The sequence below is a fragment of the Hippocampus bargibanti genome, linkage group LG16 (genome assembly GCF_051943395.1).
Source record: "Hippocampus bargibanti isolate YZ-2025 linkage group LG16, ASM5194339v1, whole genome shotgun sequence".
Lineage (NCBI taxonomy): Eukaryota > Metazoa > Chordata > Actinopteri > Syngnathiformes > Syngnathidae > Hippocampus > Hippocampus bargibanti.
Window position 1 is genome coordinate 14,704,027 of NC_142749.1, and position 21,109 is coordinate 14,725,135.

The 21,109-nt window shown below is 37.5% G+C and overlaps 1 protein-coding gene across 1 annotated transcript in view; it reads right to left on the reverse strand.

Annotated features, from left to right (window-relative positions):
- zbtb16a (zinc finger and BTB domain containing 16a) overlaps positions 1–21,109 on the reverse strand; it is a 136,369-nt gene that overhangs the window by 2,156 nt on the left and 113,104 nt on the right. Inside the window, exons 6-7 of the mRNA XM_089017182.1 lie at positions 16,372–16,542; positions 9,518–9,759 (exon numbers count right to left, since the gene is read on the reverse strand). Of these exons, the coding sequence (XP_088873308.1) occupies positions 9,530–9,759; positions 16,372–16,542 (401 nt within the window). The 3' untranslated portion in view covers positions 9,518–9,529. The remainder of the gene's footprint in view (positions 1–9,517; positions 9,760–16,371; positions 16,543–21,109) is intronic.

A 21,109-nucleotide genomic window follows, 5' to 3' on the forward strand; every position in this document is an offset into this window, starting at 1 on the left:
TACATATTTTTGTATGCATTTAGTTATGTTCTCTTTTATGTATGTATATATTTATTTATCTATTTGTTTATTTGTGTATCTATTTATTTGTTTATTTAGTTTAATGTATTTGTTTATTTATTTATCTACATATTTTGTATGCATTTATTGTTCCCTTTTATGTATGTATGTATTTATTTATGTAATTCTTTATTTATTTTATCCATTTATTTATCTATTTATTTATTTCTAATAATAATAATACATTTAATTTCTAAGCGCCTATCAAAAATCATTTATCAAACAATCTATATTTATTTATTTGTGTTTACCTATTTATTCATTTCTTTTTCTATTTATTCATCTATTTATTTAACTATTTATCAATTCATTTATTTAGAATTTATTATTATTATTATTATTATTAATAATAATAATAATAATAATAATAATAATAATAATAATAATAATAATAATAATAATAATAATAATAATAATAATAATACATAATACATTTAATTTCCAAGCGCCTTTCAAAACTCATTCATCTAACAATCTATATATTTATTTATGTATTTACCTATTTATTTTATCTATTTATTTATCTATTTATTCATCTAATTATTTATCTATTTATCTATGTATCTATGTATTTATATATTTATGTATTTATGTGACCGTGAGCTTTTTGAAAGGTGCTTAGAAATGAAATTGATTACTATTACTATTACTATTACTATTACTATTACTATTACCATTACCACTATCACTATTGTAATTATTATTATTATTATTATTATTATTATTATTATTATTATTATTATCTATATTATCATTATTATCTATTTATTAATGTATGTATTTATGTATTCATAAATTGTTTTATCCATTCATTCACTACTTATTTATTTTTAAATTAAAAAAAAAAATCTGATATCGCTCCAATTGTTCTCAACAAACTACACCCGAGTTGGTCATAAAAAAATAAGAAAAAAAGATTTTACTACCGTGATCCTGATTCATGGGAATGATCGTTCAGATCATTCCCATTAAACAGTTATTGTAAAATCAAGGAAACAGTGAGCCCAGTGAGAGTCCGAGAACAACTGACATAAAGTCCATTGTTTATTTCCTGTGTGTACAATCGATTTTTTTTGATAATGAAACCCATAAATAATAATAAAACAAACAGAATCAATCCACTACAAAAAGACAAGATACTGTTAATAGGATGTAAAACCCCGAAACAAACAAACAAAAAAAAATCTTTCCACGATCAAAAAGGCACAACATTGACGACTTTAGTGACAACATGGAAGGACCTGCAGCATTAAATCCTTTTTTTATTTCATTATTTTTTTTGTCCACACTCCATCAGAGAACACTGAAATGTTACAAAGAGTTGTGTCTGATTTTACATGAAATAAACCCCCAAAAAATGAACAGACAGTGCCAAGACATCTGAAAATGTTCTCATAGAGGGGAGTTATGTGGTGAAAAAAAAAAAAAAAAAAAATCACACATTGTCGCTGGAAAAGACAAAGGACCTTTTTCAATTGTTATTATTTTTTTTTGCAAAGCTCTAATGCAAATTTCAATAAGAACAAAAAAATTACAATGAACGTAAGAGAACCAAAAATGAATTGGAAAATAATAATTGGGCACCTTCTAAGATTAGGCTAAGTTTTAGGTGCTGAGGTAGACAAAAAACTAACAATTCAAATCATCACCATTATCATCATCATTATTATTACATAACAAAAAAGCAAAAAAAAAAAAACACTATTATTGTCTTGAAATTTTGTCATCATAGAAATCGACTTCTGTGCTGCCACCAAAACAAAATGGAGGTGAAAAGCAGCACAAAAAAAACAGAATGTAAAAAAAAAATGTTATGCTTGGTCCAAACGGCGCAAATTTCTTGGTCCTCAGTGCTAATATAAAAAAATAACTTGGTACTTTCTTTTCCTTTTTTTCTTCTCATTAATCAAATGTTTTATTCTGAAAACTTCGATGGCACATGAGTGTGAAATGGCGAGAAAAACACCACATCAAAAACACACGCACACACATGTACAAGTGCCCGCTCCTGGGATGCCATGAAGGCCTTTTTTCTAAAAAACCCACACGCCCTTGAACGCCTCATCCCGAAGGGGGGAAAAAAATGATACCTTGAGATACAATTTTACTCAAAACACAAGTAGATCAATTTAGCGTTTGCTTTTCAAATTAATGGCATTACAAGAATCGATTCAAGCCATACACCCCCAAAAAAAGGAAAAATAAAAGGAAAATAACGTTTACTTTTAAAATATATCGCAATGTCATCTTTCAATAACATTTTGTTTCATTTCAGTGGCTTCAGTGGCCACCAGGGGGCAGTAAATACAAACAAGGAGATCGACGAAGGAAAAATGTCATCGGCTTGTATCTCAACGCACCACTGTCGACAAAAACTGCATTAAGGGCCATCAAAAAATGGTGTCATAAATAAATGCAGCGTTTTTATTCATTTTTTTGCTGAATTTTCCTCAAGTGCCAGCAAACCTGTTGCTGACGACAACAAAAAAAGTCATGAAAAGCTATTCAATCAATAGCATTAAGAGCCCTCGAATTCTGAATGTGAACAAAAAACGAAACAAATATTTCATGACATCCCGTGGCTGCTGGCAAACATTTTTTTCTGCAAAAAAAAAAAAAAAAAAATCATCCGAAAATACAGAAACAGCACGTTTTTTTGTCAACAATTTCTGTTTAGGCACACCAAGAGTACAGGGGAAAAACATGGGAGAGGAACACTGAGGGAAGAACGATATCGATGTCAACGTGTCTATAGAGTTATATCTTTTTGCAACATAGAAAAAAAAACAGTGGCATAGAATAAAAGTTTTTGTATATGATTTAGTGCATTTTTCCACTATAGTACGCACACACACGCAAAGCTACATACTCGGTCACACGCACAGAAAAAGTAGAAAACATTCAGAGGATGACGACGGCGGGGGAAGTGTTGCATTGTGGGTAATGTGAGATTTATGGGATTGTTTGGCTGTATTTTTGGTGGTGGTGGTGGTGGTGGTGTGGTTACAACAAAAAAAGAAAGAAAAAAATCCTCAAACCACTCAGCTCACAGTGTTAAGGGACGTGACATCCCTTCTGTTTTACTCTTTTCAAGTACAAAAAGAAATAATAATAAAAAAATAACACGATCATGGTCAAGTTTGATTGATTGGATGGCGAGTGATTTTTTTTCCTTTCACATATATATAAAAAAAAATGGCGGTAAGAATTTTCGTCCTTCACCTTACAATGCAATTGACATCCAGAAAGCAACACTTATTATTGTTATTATTATTACTATGTTTGCACAATATCAAAGTGGAGCAAGGCAAAAAAATACAACGAGGAGACAAAAATAAAAAAATTAAAAAACGGTGCCTGGCTCAAACTCTCCACAAAAAAAAAGGAACAGGACTGACACGCAATACAAAAATATCACATTTTTTTCCCCCCAATATCAAATCGCCTCCATTGGTTCTCATTTCAGGATTTTTTTTACATTTTTTTCCCAAATGATGATTACTAATCGTCCAATTGTCCATCGCACACTGCAAAAAAAAAAAAAAAAAATCCCCCAAAAAGACCTCCAGCACCTTTTGATCCACATTACAAAACTACGAGTCTATTCACATATGTTCAAGTGTCTACGTTAATATTTTTGTTTTTATTTTTTAACCCCGGGGGCAGGTAGGAAGCAATAGTGCTTTCTTCTTATCTTCCTCCTCCTTCTGCGCTTAATTAAGGCTTCAAAATTTTGTATTTCAATATTTCTTTCTTGACTGTTCTTTTTTTCCCCTTATTCCAAAATGGCTGCTTAGGCAATGTTACCATGATTATTATGATGAGTTTTTTTTAAACTGTTTTCAAATGACTGAATTTCCTCATGTAGTTGCCACGGCTAAATGGGGGGGAGGAGGGGGGGCATTTGGTGACTTAACTGCAGGTGAGAGATGGCACAAACAAACAAAAAACAAAATGGCTGACCAAAAAACAAAATGGCTGAACGAAAAATGACAACAAGCAGCAGTTTATCAGATTAAAAAAAAGGTGACGATGGATTAGAAAAAAAAAAACATAAAAAAGTAAACAAAGATCGAGTACATTGAAAAACGGTTATATTTTGGGGAAATCTGATATGTAGTACGGATTGAGTCCAACTGTGAAAACCTGCAAATGGCCGTCGCTACGTTATAGAGGAAATTCCATTGGAAGTGCAAGGTGGGAGGGTAGAAAAACAACAACAACAAAAAAACACACAAAGGAGCTAAAAATCACGTCAATTAAAAACTGAGAATGACGTGTAAAAAAAGTGGCACATTTGGGGGAAAAATTACTAAAAAAGTGACTAGAAAGTGACTAAACAAAAAAAAAATGGCTGAACAAAAAACAAAATGGCCGAACAAAAAAATGAGAACAAGAAGCAGTATATATCAGATTTATAAAAAAAGATTAAAAAAGCATATTTTGGGGAAATCTGATATGTAGTATGGATTGAGTCCAACTGTGAAAACCTGCAAATGGCCGCCGCGACCTTATATCGGAATTTCCATGGGGGTGAAAGGGGAGGGGGGTAAATGAACAAAAACCAAAAAAAAAACACACAAAGGATCTAAGAATCACATCAATTAAAAAGTGAGAATGAAGTGTAAAAAAAGTGGGAGATTCGGAGAAAAAACGACTAAAACGTGACTTAACAAACAAAAAACAAAATGGCTGACCAAAAAACAAAATGGCTGAACGAAAAATGACAACAAGCAGCAGTTTATCAGATTAAAAAAAAGGTGACGATGGATTAGAAAAAAAAAACATAAAAAAGTAAACAAAGATCGAGTACATTGAAAAACGGTTATATTTTGGGGAAATCTGATATGTAGTACGGATTGAGTCCAACTGTGAAAACCTGCAAATGGCCGTCGCTACGTTATAGAGGAAATTCCATTGGAAGTGCAAGGTGGGAGGGTAGAAAAACAACAACAACAAAAACACACAAAGGAGCTAAAAATCACGAGAATGACGTGTAAAAAAAGTGGCACATTTGGGGGAAAAATTACTAAAAAAGTGACTAGAAAGTGACTAAACAAAAAAAAAATGGCTGAACAAAAAACAAAATGGCCGAACAAAAAAATGAGAACAAGAAGCAGTATATATCAGATTTATAAAAAAAGATTAAAAAAGCATAAATAAGATGGATTAGAGAAAAAAAATTAAAATAAACAAAGATCGAGTACATTGAAAATGTTATATTTTGGGGAAATCTGATATGTAGTACAGATTGAGTCCAACTGTGATAACCTAAAAATGGCCGTCGCTACCTTATATAGGAATTTCCATTGGGACTGGAAGGGGGGTATGAAAATAAAATACAAAAAAAAACACACAAAGGAGCACGTCAAATCACGTCAATTAAAAACTGAGAATGACGTGTAAAAAAAGTGGGCGATTCGGGGGGAAAATGGATCAAGTCAATTGTGTGACTATACCAACAGAAAACAAAATTGCTGAACAAAAAAACAAAATGGCTGGACGAAAAATGACAACAAGCAGCAGTTTATATCAGATGAAAAAAAAATAAAATAAAAAAAGCATGGATAAGATGGATTAGAGTACAAAAATAAAAATAAACAAAGATCGAGTACGTTGAAAATGTTATATTTTGGGGAAATCTGATATGTAGTACGGATTGAGTCCAAATATGAAAACCTAAAAATGGCCGTCGCTACCTTATTTAGGAATTTCCATTGGCGTTGAAAGGGGGGTTGAAAAACAAACAAACAAACAAAAAACACACACAAAGGAGCTAAAAATCACGTCAATTAAAAACTGAGAATGACGTGTAAAAAAAGTGGAAGATTGGGGGGAAAAATGACTGAAAAGTGACAAAAAAGTGACTAAACAAACAAAAAACAAAATGGCTGAACAACAAACAAAACTGCTGAAGGAAAAATGACAACAAGCAGAAGTTTATATCAAATGAAAAAAAACATGAATAAAATGGATTACAGGAAAAAAAATACAAATAAACAAAGATCGAGTATGTTGAAAAAGTGTTATGAGAGAAAAAAAATATTAAATCTGAGAACTGGGTTAAAAAAAAAGCATTATGGGGTGGCAAAAAAAATCAATGCACATTACATACATTTGAGAACAGGCCACTACTTGAGGAGATACTGTCAATCAAAATCATAATTTGAGGAGAAAAAAAAAAACAAGCGTGAGATGAAGTAGCAATGATGAACAAGACGTCAACAAAAAAAAATGTGCTTTTGCCAAAACATGAACTCAACGAGGTAGCTTTTGATAACAAACAACACAAAAAAAAAACAACCTGCGGACTCTTTAACAAAGCGTGATTAATATCAATAATACCAAGTTTGGTACCACGCACGAACAAAATAAACATCATGGCTGCCGCGGTACATTTCCAAAGCGTGTGTCCACACCCACATCTGCGGCCACATCCACATCGCTTCATCACACTGTGCAATGTGTTTTTTTTTTCACCGACTCACGACGCTAACAAAACATTCGTGGCGGGGTCGGGGGGGGGGGGGGGGGGGGGGGGGGTGAAACATGAGGTCACAAAATGAGGTAATTCAAGTATGATATGAAAACAAGGAGATGAAACCACAAGGTAAGAGTCTATTAATCCATCGATCTGATTGGTCGTGGCCTATCTGTCACTCACTCAAGCAGTCCAATCCACATTCCCAGTGATGCTCGTTCATTGCCGGGTGGTCGCCATTTTTTTGGGGGGGGGGAGTGGAAGTCTTTTCACATTCACATGTTGAGAGAGAGAGAGAGCGCCGGTCAGTCGGTCAATTCTCACCCCCCCCCCCCTCTCGTCCTCCATTTTCCTCCGAGAGCAGCCATTTTTCTTTCCCCAAGTCCATCATTTTCTTTCTTTTTTTAGTTCTTGTTTTTTTTTGTGGTTTGTGTGAGATGAACAAGATTATACGCGGATTGCGGCGGTGTATTGCTGTGATTAATGTGAATATAAAGCTTGACTTGATATCAAACAGAGACTGTCGTCGTAGTTGCGTTGATACATTGATAGATTGATGATCATGCGGAGCGGTAAAAAAAAAAAAAAAAAAAAAAAATAGAAATCAGCCTTTGGACAAACCTGGACCAGGAAGACCAATGAGAGGACGACAAAAAAAAAAAAAAAAAAAGCAGCACGATATCCCTGCCCCCCCCCTAAAAAAAATACATCCCTCCTCCCTCCAACTTTTCGCACTCCTGTTTTAACATTTACTGCATATTCCGATCGGCTCGATTGACAATTCTCAGGGGCTATCCAACAAAATATCGCAAAAAAAAAAAAAAATGACATATCGATATTCAAGTATTTGATCAAGTTTTACACAGGACGGAATTTGGTAAAGGAATCGTCCAAATTTAGGATTCTCATGAAAATTCATGAATCTCTACGACAAAATGTCTGACGTAGCCATAAAATGGCGCTAAGTGTACAAATTGTACCGGTAATGGCCGCCGGTTCAGCGGATGTTGATTTTGAACGGGCACTTTTGGTAAAATTTGCATCAACATCTCAGATTTTCATTCAAAATCTGACATAATCAAAATCCAGAAAATGTTCTGCTATAAGTGCCATTTTTGCTAGCTCCACCAAGACGTTTCGTTAGCATGCTAATAAAGAACGATGACTGAACAGATTTCTAGCAATCTCTTCGTGGATAAATCAAAGATTGTTTATACAGATTTACAAAATAAATTTGGGGTATCAAAGCGTTTGCCACGTAGTACCTCAACGTGTTAGCCATGAAGACGTTTCATTAGCATGCTAACAAAGAATGATGACTGAACAGATTTCTGGCAATCTCTTCGTGGATAAATCAAAAAATCTTTACACAGATTAACAAAATTAATTTGGGGTATCAAAGCGTTAGCCACGTAGAATCTCAAAGTGTTAGCCATGAAGACGTTTCGTTAGCATGCTAACGAAGAACGCAATTGAACAGATTTGTAGTAATCTCTTAGTGGATAAATCAAAGCATCTTAATACAGATTTACAATATAAATTTGGGGTATCAAAGCGTTAGCCACATAGAACGTAGAAGTGTTAGCCACGAAGACGTTTTGTTAGCATGCTAACAAAGAACGATGACTGAACAGATTTCTGGCAATCTCTTCGTGGATAAATCAAAAAATCTTTACACAGATTAACAAAATTAATTTGGGGTATCAAAGCGTTAGCCACGTAGAACCTCAAAGTGTTAGCCATGAAGACGTTTCGTTAGCATGCTAACGAAGAACGCAATTGAACAGATTTGTAGTAATCTCTTCGTGGATAAATCAAAGCATCTTCCTACAGATTTACAATATAAATTTTGGGTATCAAAGCATTAGCCACGTAGAACCTAGAAGTGTTAGCCACGAAGACGTTTCGTTAGCATGCTAACAAAGAACGTGATTGAACAGATTTCTAGCAATCTCTTCGTGGATAAATCACAGAATCTTTATACAGATTTACAAAATAAATTTGGGGTATCAAAGCGTTAGCCACGTAGAACCTAGAAGTTTTAGCCACGAAGACGTTTCGTTAGCATGCTAACAAAGAACGTGAGTGAACAGATTTCTAGCAATCTCTTCGTGGATAAATCACAGAATCTTTATACAGATTTACAAAATAAATTTGGGGTATCAAAGCGTTAGCCACGTAGAACCTAGAAGTGTTAGCCACGAAGACGTTTCGTTAGCATGCCAACGAAGAACGCAATTGAACAGATTTCTAGCAATCTCTTTGTGGATAAATCACAGAATCTTTAGAGAGATTTACAAAATAAATCTGGGGTATTAAAGTGTTAGCCACGTAGCACTTCAAAATGTGGGCCACGTAGCACCTCAAAGTGTTAGCCACGTAGCACTTCAAAATGTGGTGGTTTTTCTGCCAGTAGGACAACCATTTATTATTGGGATGGGAAAATATTTCTTTCTGGTTCTTTAGGAACCAGTGAGGTGGTTTATGAACCAAGTACGCAACTTCATAACGATATTTTTGACACATGATCACATGATCGCGTTTTATTTTGAGTGATGCGACGATTTTAAGAATCGCTAACCAGACCGAGAAAGACTCTGAGTTTCGCTAACCAGACCGAGAAAGACTGCGTTTGTGATTTTAAACTGTCCGATAGCCCCTTGAGAATCTGTCAACGCTAGTAGCAGCAACGCTTTCCCTGCAATTTGTTTATTTGCATCACCAGGCGACCTGAAATGAAAATAAAATCGACGATGACAACAACACAGTAACAAAATGCACGTGTGCGGGAATGACCCGGTGATTCCGAACAAACCGTAGAGACTCTGCGTCTCTGCGAGTCTTTCCAGGAGTCTTTTCCCAGGAGGACCCTTCTTTTGCACAGAACGTAAGATATACTATCCCCCTTCTGTCATAATCCTCACATTAACGCTTTAAACTACATTCTCCGCACCCCCCCCCCCCCCCCTACAATACCTCCCGTGGCTCTTAGACGTAGCAGAGGTACAGGTAGGTCTTCTCGATGCGCCAGTCCGGAGGGATGTCTTCGGGCTTGTGGCCCTTCATGTGCTTTTGCATGGCCGACAGACTGGGGCAGTACTCCAGGCAGATGGTGCATTGGTAAGGGGAGGCGCCATTGTGGGTGCGCAGGTGCTTGATCATGGCCGAGTAGTCCCTGGATCGCTGGTGGCACAGCTTACACTCAAATGGCTTCTCACCTGAAGGGGTTTGGTGAAAGGTAAGGGTCAAAAAGTTCAGTAGTCATATTTAGTGGGGATTAACAGGTTGCTTCTATGGTTAGTTTGTGACAATGCACGCAAACTGGGATAATGATGCTAATTACGCTAATGATGCTAATTGTGCTTCTTCTTTTCTTTTCGCCGTTTCCCTTCAAGGGGTCGCCACAGCAAATTACTGTCCTAATTGCGTTAATGATGCGAATTGCGTTAGCGAGGCAGATGCTAGCGTCGTCGTGGGGATGATTCAATGTAACTAACGATAACTAATATAAAATGGCGGTATTATTTGCTATTTTTGCTAGCTTTGGAGATGTGCTACCTTTCTGAACTCATACACTGCCATTCATGAATTTATTCGGAAATTTAAAAATATCACGGAAAGCGACATTCCTGAATTTGTTCGGGTTTTGTTTTTTGTTGTTTGGGTGCCGATAAAGCGCTGACCGTGGTCTCTGTCAATTTTTTTTTCCCTTCCATTTTTTTTCCATGTTAGCGCTTTGTTTCTGCTTTAGCTGTTGTTGGTCTGTGTAAGCTCTCAGTCGTACAGGAGTGGTCCATCGATGAGAAGGTTTCTTCAGCCGTCATCTGTACAAAAGTGAAGGTTTCGGACGTTTCGCCTCCTATCCAAGAGGCTTCGTCAGCGAACTAAAGTCTGACTGGTCGTATCGGCCCCATTTATATATCCCTAATGTCCAGACCTGGTGGCGCCGGACACAGCTATGATAGGTCCCTACTCTCAGGTTTAGCTGTTGTTATAGCACTCTGTAAATCCGATGCAGATAACTCTACAACCAAATAATAATAATAATAATAATAATAATAATAAATGTCATTTATAAGCGCCTTTCAAAGCTCTCGACGTCACTTTACAGTCACAGGATAAGTTTTTCTGTGGGTGAGCAGCGGTATAGCCACACGAGCCAGTGTTCACTCAACCCCGGAATAACACAAATAGATGGAAAGCTAGCTAGATAGCCAATATAGCCAATAGATAGCTAGCTAGCTAGATAGCCAATAGATAACTAGCTAAATAGCTAGCTAGATAGCCAAGAGATAGCTAGCTAACTAGCCATATAGCTAATAGCTAGCTAGCCAGATAGCTAATAGATAGATAGCTCATCTCATCTCATGATGAGATAGATAGCTATAAAACACAAACCGATAAAGCACTGGTCAGACCTCTGGCCCTGATTTTTCCCCTTCCACGAGGGAGCAGCATTTGCCTTTTGTCCATGTTAGCACTTGGTTACAGCTTCAACTGTTAAAGCGCTATATCAATCAATATGTAATGTATTTTATTTTGTATAGCTGCCCCATTTCAAACTCACATAACTCCAGACCCATATAACTTAGGAATTAACACATTTTTTCTGAAGAAAGAAGAGTGTCTGAGGTTTCTTACGCTGCATTGAATGTTTGTTTATGTAGTCCTAAAACTTAATATATGTGGGTCCTGGAATATGAGTGACAATGACAAAAACCCTGGCACAGGAGTGGACACATTTGTGCACGTTTGGCAGTGAATGAGTTAAATGGCGATCGTTAACTCGTGGCATTTAAGGGAAGGAGGCGGGGATGGGGTTGAGGGTGTTGTCGCCATCTTCCAGACGTGGCCCCCGCAAACCCCCGACGTGACCTTGGCCGCAGCGAGAAAGCCAATCGCCGTCGCCCGACGGACGCCGATATCGATAACTGCACTGTAAACAAGGTGGCCTCACATAAGCGGCTCATAATGAATTGCAAATACCCAACTCGCCCTCCCCTCATGGGGGTATTGATCCGCCATCGGCGTGTGCGGAGGGTGGGGGGCAACGAGGCTGCGGGTGGGAAGTTGTCGATGATTCATCAAGCGGTTGCCTTTTATGCGAGGGTGGCCTTTGACGGTGAGCTTGTCGCTTTGCTCTCGTTATCTGCCGTCGACCCCCAATACGCTTAGTTGCCCCCTCACAAAAAATGGAGTCGGATGTGTGTGTGGAAGAGGGGGGGCAATTATTGGACAGGCTGACATGATAGCGTGGTTTAATGCTGGCCTTCGTGAAAGGGAGATGGCCGCGTATGAAATAGAGCAAGGGGGTTCTCAATCCGGGGTCGACAGTACCGGCGCTGGTCACTAAGGGGCAGAGCGACAAATGCCACACAAAATGATCTGTTGGCTATCCATCCAGCGAGCTGGCTATCTATTCGATATCTATTAGCTGGCTGGTTGGCTGGCTATCTATTAGGTATCTATCAAGCTAGCTAGCTAGCTATTCGATATCTATTAAAAGGCGCTTAGCAAATAAATGTGTTGGCACACCAACCGGTACTACGGAAGTATTCGATTTTCATTTGAAAAAGTATTGGAATGCAAGTCATGAAGTAAAGAATGTTTTCGCTATTGGGGATGCTATCTTGCTAAATGTTAGCACCACGTTTGCTAGCATGTTAGCATTTCATTAAACGTCATTTGAAATTATGACCCAAATACTGTACAGGGAAGGATTTTAAGATCCAATCAACGGACGTTAGCTTGTCCTCTACTTATGGTTGATTTGCTATTACAAGCTAGCAATCGAGCTACAATGCAAATGTTTACCTGTGTGCACGCGGTAGTGAGTCTCCAGCTGGTGCTTGAGGCTAAACTTCTTGCTTGCGAATTTAACGTTCGTAAGGCAAAAAGTTCGTTAGCTAAAGTGTTTATAAGCCAAGTTATCACTGTATATGAAGTGAGACAAGTATTATAAACAGCCATTGGCATGCTACTTCGCATGCTAAAAGCTAGCATTTAATCATTTTGAAACAATACTGGAACATGCCGTGTGTTAGCACACCAACCGGTACTACGGAAATATTCGATTTTCATTTGAAATAGTATTGGAATGCAAGTCATGAAGTAAAGAATGTTTTCGCTATTGGGGATGCTATCTTGCTAAATGTTAGCACCACGTTTGCTAGCATGTTAGCATTTCATTAAACGTCATTTGAAATTATGACCCAAATACTGTACAGGGAAGGATTTAAAGATCCAATCAACGGACGTTAGCTTGTCCTCTACTTATGGTTGATTTGCTATTACAAGCTAGCAAACGAGCTACAATGCAAATGTTTACCTGTGTGCACGCGGTAGTGAGTCTCCAGCTGGTGCTTGAGGCTCTTACTCGCGAATTTAACGTTCGTAAGGCGAAAAGTTCGTTAGCTAAAGTGTTTGTAAGCCAAGGTATCACTGTATATGAAGTGAGACACGTATTATAAACAGCCATTGGCATGCTACTTCGCATGCTAAAAGCTAGCATTTAATCATTTTGAAACAATACTGGAACATGCCGTGTGTTAGCACACCAACCGGTACTACGGAAATATTCGATTTTCATTTGAAATAGTATTGGAATGCAAGTCATGAAGTAAAGAATGTTTTCGCTATTGGGGATGCTATCTTGCTAAATGTTAGCACCACGTTTGCTAGCATGTTAGCATTTCATTAAATGTCATTTGAAATTAAAACCCTAATACAGGGGAAGGATTTTATGAGCTTATCAACGGATGTTAGCTTGTCCTCTACTTATGGTTGATTTGCTATTACATGCTAGCAATCGGGCTACTATGCAAATTTGCTATTACAAGCTAGCAATCGGGCTACAATGCAAATGTTTACCTGTGTGCACGCGGTAGTGAGTCTCCAGTTGGTGCTTGAGGCTAAACTTCTTGCCGCAGCCGTTACATTCGTAGGGCTTCTCCCCCGTGTGGATGCGTTTGTGGCCCTTCAAGGTGCTCTCGTCGCGGAAGCAGCTCCCAAGTGACCTTGAGAGTTTTGAAAGGCGCTTAAAAAAATGAAATGTATTATTATTATTATTATTATTATTATTATTATTATTATTATTATTATTATTATTATGTCTAAATGTGGACGAGAAAGCAATAGTGTCCCGGTGGGCTTCCCGATCCGTCTTAGCCTGGTGTTCCTTTTCTTGGCGGTTGCTAGCTTATCACCATGTCAACATCTTTATGGGGTTCTAAATATACGGCGATCAATAAGCAGGCTTTGGAGACATTCATTTACTGTAGCGCGCCAACAAAGATATGCATCTGCTATGTGTGTGTGAGAGTGAGAGAGTGAGAGAGAAAATGTGTGTGTGTGTTTGTGTGTGTATGTATAGTGCCACGGTGTGTGTAAGGATGCACGCATTACCAGAAAAGTTCATTTCCACTCAACACGAGGGACACATGCACCGTCTAATCACATCCAAATGCATTCAAATGAAAACAATTCAAATTGAAAATAAGTTTATATATTTATACACAGTGATATCTTGGCTCACAAATTTAATTGGTTCCCAGAAAGTGTGTGTAAGACAAAAAGTGTGCATTCCAAACATTAATTTCCCATAGGAAACCATTAAAATGCGAATAATCCATTTCCAGGTCTCCATAAAACATAATTTTCAACTAAATCAGCGTTAAAACTACACACAATATACCTTATTTTACGTATAATAAATGTTATATGGTATTGTAATTAAAGAACTGTATTATAAAGTTGTTTTATTTACCTATGTAATGGTCGTCAATGGCTTGATGGAATGGATAGCTTTTTGCATAAAGTGTCTCAAGGAGCTCTGGGTTGTACATCTTAGAAGTTGTGATATTGGAACAGCAACAGATGCACGCAGACACACTAAAAACTTCATTAATAGCTTGTATGTTCTCTTCTGATTGATGGGATATATTAACCTTGCAGTCTACACTTTGCCTTTGAACTATCAATAAAGTTGAAACGAGTCAAAATTTGTTTTCTATCCATTTTCTCACCATTTCACTTTTGTTTTCTTTTTCACCTTTGTTTATTTTTTGTTTCAAGCTTTGTCTCCCTTTCATTTGTGTGTGTGCGTGTTTCAGTTTCTGTAACGACCCCCCACGCTCACTTCTGCATGTGTCCTGCTGTCCAATCACGTGCGGCTTTAACCGAAGACTGGGGGTTGGGAATAGAGGGGAAAAAAAGCCATTTCAGGAGCTCCAAGAACCGGCTCCTTCGCGAACGACACATCACTCATTGTGGCGCTCCGTGTGTTTCCCGAAAAATAGTTCGTATGCCAAGATTATATTCTCGCAAATTTAACATTCGTAAAGGCGAAAGGTTCGTTAGCTAAAGTGTTTATAAGCCAAGTTATCACTGTATATGAAGTGAGACAAGTATTATAAACAGCCATTGGCATGCTATTTCGCATGCTAAGAGCTAGCATGTAATCATTTTGAAACAATATTGGAACATGCCGTGTGTTAGCACACCAACCGGTACTACGGAAATATTCGATTTTCATTTGAAATAGTATTGGAATGGAAGTCATGAAGTAAAGAATGTTTTCGCTATTGGGGATGCTATCTTGCTAAATGTTAGCACCACGTTTGCTAGCATGTTAGCATTTCATTAAACGTCATTTGAAATTATGACCCAAATACTGTACAGGGAAGGATTTTAAGATTCAATCAACGGACGTTAGCTTGTCCTCTACTTATGGTTGATTAGCTATTACAAGCTAGCATTCGGGCTACAATGCAAATGTTTACCTGTGTGCACGCGGTAGTGAGTCTCCAGCTGGTGCTTGAGGCTCTTGCTCGCGAATTTAACGTTCGTAAGGCGAAAAGTTCGTTAGCTAAAGTGTTTGTAAGCCAAGGTATCACTGTCTATGAAGTGAGACAAGTATTATAAACAGCCATTGGCATGCTACTTCGCATGCTAAAAGCTAGCATTTAATCATTTTGAAACAATATTGGAACATGCCGTGTGTTAGCACACCAACCGGTACTACGGAAATATTCGATTTTCATTTGAAATAGTATTGGAATGCAAGTCATGAAGTAAAGAATGTTTTCGCTATTGGGGATGCTATCTTGCTAAATGTTAGCACCACGTTTGCTAGCATGTTAGCATTTCATTAAACGTCATTTGAAATTATGACCCAAATACTGTACAGGGAAGGATTTTAAGATTGAATCAACGGACGTTAGCTTGTCCTCTACTTATGGTTGATTAGCTATTACAAGCTAGCATTCGGGCTACAATGCAAATGTTTACCTGTGTGCACGCGGTAGTGAGTCTCCAGCTGGTGCTTGAGGCTCTTGCTCGCGAATTTAACGTTCGTAAGGCGAAAAGTTCGTTAGCTAAAGTGTTTGTAAGCCAAGGTATCACTGTCTATGAAGTGAGACAAGTATTATAAACAGCCATTGGCATGCTACTTCGCATGCTAAAAGCTAGCATTTAATCATTTTGAAACAATATTGGAACATGCCGTGTGTTAGCACACCAACCGGTACTACGGAAATATTCGATTTTCATTTGAAATAGTATTGGAATGCAAGTCATGAAGTAAAGAATGTTTTCGCTATCGGGGATGCTATCTTGCTAAATGTTAGCACCACGTTTGCTAGCATGTTAGCATTTCATTAAATGTCATTTGAAATTAAAACCCTAATACAGGGGAAGGATTTTATGAGCTTATCAACGGATGTTAGCTTGTCCTCTACTTATGGTTGATTTGCTATTACATGCTAGCAATCGGGCTACTATGCAAATTTGCTATTACAAGCTAGCAATTGGGCTACAATGCAAATGTTTACCTGTGTGCACGCGGTAGTGAGTCTCCAGTTGGTGCTTGAGGCTAAACTTCTTGCCGCAGCCGTTACATTCGTAGGGCTTCTCCCCCGTGTGGATGCGTTTGTGGCCCTTCAAGGTGCTCTCGTCGCGGAAGCAGCTCCCGCAGAACTCGCACTCGTACGGGTGGTCCCCGGCTGTAACGCGGAAAAGTTCGACACGTTACTTCCTCAGTCAGAAACTTTTTTTATTCAATATAATTCCAACCGTGATGCAATGGCAGGGAAGAACATTTGGTGCTGCCCGGCAACATTTTGAACCATTTTTAAAAGGACGCTAAATACACGATGTCCCTTCTCGGAGGGTTGCTTTCAAGCTAGGTAGCTTTCACGTCTTGTCATAATAATATTATTCAAAAAACAATCACACTAAAACAGTTTCACTTGACAAACAAAAACACTTAATTGGAAAATGGCCATCTCCAGTTAATGATTTTGTTATTATTAAATGGGAACATTGAAATATGTATTGCGAGTTGCATCATGATATGATTTGCTTTCAGGGCTAATTGTATAGATGCTAAGCTACAGTTTAGATAGGTTACTGTTTAAAGAGTTAATGGCTAGGAGGAAGACGCTTTTTAAATATCTGTTGGATTTGGTGCGCATGGATCGCCTGCTTGAGGGGAGTTGCTGGAAAAGGTGGTGGGCAGGGTGCGGAGGGTTTTGAAGTCAGATTTTGTCCAGTTTTTTTTAATTTATACTCGCGACTGGTTAAAGCGGTTTAAATGTCTGCTGGATTTGGTGCGCATGGATTGGTAGCACCTGCTTTAGGGGAGTCGCTGGAAAAGGTGGTGAGCAGGGTGCGGAGGGTGTAGTTGGATTTTCCGCGCTCTTTTCTTGATTTTTGCAATGTACAAGTCCTCAAGAGTTATTGAATGAGGTTTTTCCGCCATCTTAACTATGCATTGAAGTCGGATTTTGTACTTATACTCGCGACTTGTACTGGTTAAAGCCATCTGCTGGATTTGGCGTGCATAGATCGGTAGCACCTGGGAGTCACTGGAAAAAGTGGTGAGCAGGGTGCAGAGGGTCCAGAAGGACGCTCTTTTCTTAATTTTTGCAGTGTGCAAGTCCTCAAGAGTCGGTAGGGTGGTGCCAATGATTTTTCCCGCTGTCCTAACTGTCTTCTGAAGTCGGATTTTGTCCATTTTTTAAATGATACTTGCGACTTGTACTTCTTAAGGCAGGGGTGTCAAAGTCATTTTTTGCCGCGGGTATGTTAGTTATGGTTTCCTCTCGAGGGCCGTTATGAATTTGGGGAACCCATTAGAATGTTTAAATCCCTTCAAATATTACATATAGAGCACACAGCAAATTAATGAATAACTCGTTTTCAAATCTGAAGTCAAGAATAATGACTTTTATTGTGGTTGACATCCAAAAATATGAAATTTTGGTTCAGATTTTAGCAATCATCATGAAATTTAACAAGTTTGATTTGCTTTCGCGGGCCGAAAAAAAATAATGTGGCGGGCCGGATTTGGCCCGCGGGCCTTGACTTTGACACCTGTGACTTAAGGCATCATAATGTTCAAAAATATCATGCAATGATTTCTCTAATTTATGATTATAACACAAAAAACAAGGCATTTGAACAGGGCTGTGTAGACTTTTCCAACCACATTCTCCAGTCAAGTCACGCGGCTATTTACGAATGTTTTTCGCTCCGACGCCGCGGGTTCAAGCCGTCATTGCTGACCCCCCTCCCCCACCCCCACTTCATTATCTGCCTGTCCGAGCGATGACGTGCCGCCGAATAAATTGCAGTTCTCGTTATGCTAGCCGCTAAGAGACAATTTCACCCCCTCCGCACCTCGCCGTGTTTCTTTATTTAAGTCCTTATTGTACGCCTTTTTGCGCGTCCACGGGCGCACGAAAGACGCACTTTAAATGCTGATCACATTCGGGCCTCGCCGCACTTTGTCACGGGGAGACAACGCGTTCAAAAGAATGCCTGTAATGTGACGGGAGGGTGAGGGATGGAGGTGAGGGGGGTGGGGGGGCTTGTATGTTGAGGATCAATAAATGTGACAGTCCTTATTTGTCGGCATGAAGTTATCAGCGCCTCCTGCTGTACGCCGAGGGGGCCGAGAAGGCGGCGACGGCGGAGGAAGAGATGGCCATCCATCAACGAGCCCGGTGGTCGCGCGCCACGCCGGCGGAATAACAATGCGGCTGGCATTCAGCCGCCTTTAATTAGGCCGTCGGATTGGTAGGGAAGCGAGCGGGATGCTAATACGCCAGACAGCGACGCTTCAACGCTTTGTTTACAGCTAATTTTTCGCTTTCTTTTTGGTGAAGATACCTGATAGAAATTCCAGATCAGTGAAAAATGCAAAGGGGAAGCGGGTTAGGATTCTAACGACGAGAGGGAATGTTCCGGAGAGACGATGGCCGTAGATGTGGTAGATATGTAGAACGTTGTTTATTTATTAAAAAAAAAAGAATAACAATAAATAAATCACATTCAAACAGTAACCAAATAGAACTGTACAGTGCCTCCATTTTTTTCCCATGATGATACTAGTGCCGCATATTCGACCGGAGACAAATTCCTTGTGTGTTCTACATACTTGGCAATAAAGATGATTCTGATTCTGATTCATGGGATGCTCAAGGCGTGGGTCAACGGCTCATCTTCATTTCATTTGGTCAATGCTAACACATGATTGACAAAAAATATTTATTTATTTTTTCATGTATTTATTTATTTATGTGTTCGTGTGTGTGTGTTCGTGTGTTTATGTGTGTGTGTGTTTGAGTATTTATTTATTTATAGCATTTATTTATATATTTATTCACTTGTGTGTATTTATTTATGTATTTCTGTGTTTATTTATCCATTTATTCCTATATTTATGTATTTATTCATGTATTTATGTATTTATGCATTTATTTATATATTTATTCACTTATTTATGTATGTATTTATTTATGTATTTATGTATGTATTTCTGTGTTTATTTATGCATTTATTCCTGTATTTATGTATTTATTTATGTATTTGTGTATTTATTTATATATTTATTTATGTATTTATTCACTTAGTTATGTATTTATTCACGTAATATGTATTTATTCACTTATTTATGTACTTATTCACATATTCATGTATTTATTTATTTATGTATTTTTTATTTATCTCTGTATGTATGTATGTATTTTTTATCTAGCTATGAATTTATGTATTCATTTATTTATCAATCTATTTATTTATCAGTCTATTCATTTATTGATCATTTTTTTTATTGATCAATGTATTTATTTATTTATTTGTTCATTTACTCATTCATCTATGTATCTATCATTGTATATATTTATCTCTTTACCTATTTATTTATCTATGAATCTATGTATTTATTTATTTTTTTAGTTATGTATCTATCGATGTATTTATGTATTAATTTATCTATCAATCTATTTATTTATAATAATATAACAAAACATTGTATTTATTTATCTCTACCTATTTATGTATTTATTTATTGATTTATGTATTTATTATTATTTATTTCATTATTGATCTATTGATGTATTTATGTATTCATGTATCTATTAATCTACTTATTTATAATAATACAATAATAAATTGTATTTATTTATCAAATGTTTATTGATCACTTTATTGATCATTTTATTTATTGATCACTGTATTTATGTATGTATTTATTTATGTATTTATGTATTTATTTATGTATTTATTTATGTATTTATTTATTTATTTATTGCTGTATTTAGATATTCATTTATGTATCAATCTACTTATTTATAATAATAGATTAATAAATTGTATTTATTTATCAGTTTATTTATTGATTGTTCAGTTTATTTATTGATCACGGCATTATTTATGGATGTATTTATGTATTTGTTCATTTATTTCTCCATTCATTCATTCATCTGCTGGCTGGAATTTTTTTTTTTTTAGACTAAATCCAGCAGCAGATGAGGAAGGGTACCGGAGCACAGTGAGGTGGAACGGCATCACATGGGCACTGGACCCTTGTGCGCCCCCCTGGGCATGGCCACCTGCGTCCCTCTGCCACCACATGTCCACACAAAGCAAAATAGTGCTGAGGGTGGCGATGCCAGAGGCATCATTGCGAAAGGGGGGGGGGGGGGTCATGTCTGTTAATTCTATAGGCCGCAGGTGATTTATTTGCTCGCTCAAATACAGCTGCGAACACAAAAATCATGCAACTGTCTCACACACATATACACAAATAAACACACATACATTTGGGGACACAGAGTGAACAACAATGGAATATTAATGAAGGTCTGCCGTGTAATGTGTGTGTGTGTTTGTTTTAAGAGAAGGCACAGCTGCCAACACTGTATAATTAAGCGCGCGCACTTGAACCTTTAATGCACTGTGCATACATGCGGTAAACCCGAAACAAGAGCAAATAAAACTCAGTGTGTGTGTGTGTGTGTGTGTGTGTGTTGTAGAGGGTGCAAGTGGTATGAGGGAGAATAAAGATGGCCAGATTAAGATGCTGAAATAAACACCATTAAATTCCATTTCCTCGACGTAGATCCAGTGTTACGGCTCTGGAGCTGTGTTGCGGAGATAAGGCGGCCAGACAGGTAAATGAAGCGCACGTAATGAATGTCCCACAAACAAACAAACAAACAAACAAAAACAAAAAAAAATCACAGACTCCTCCGCTATTTAATAAATAAAGTTATTTTTGCTGTC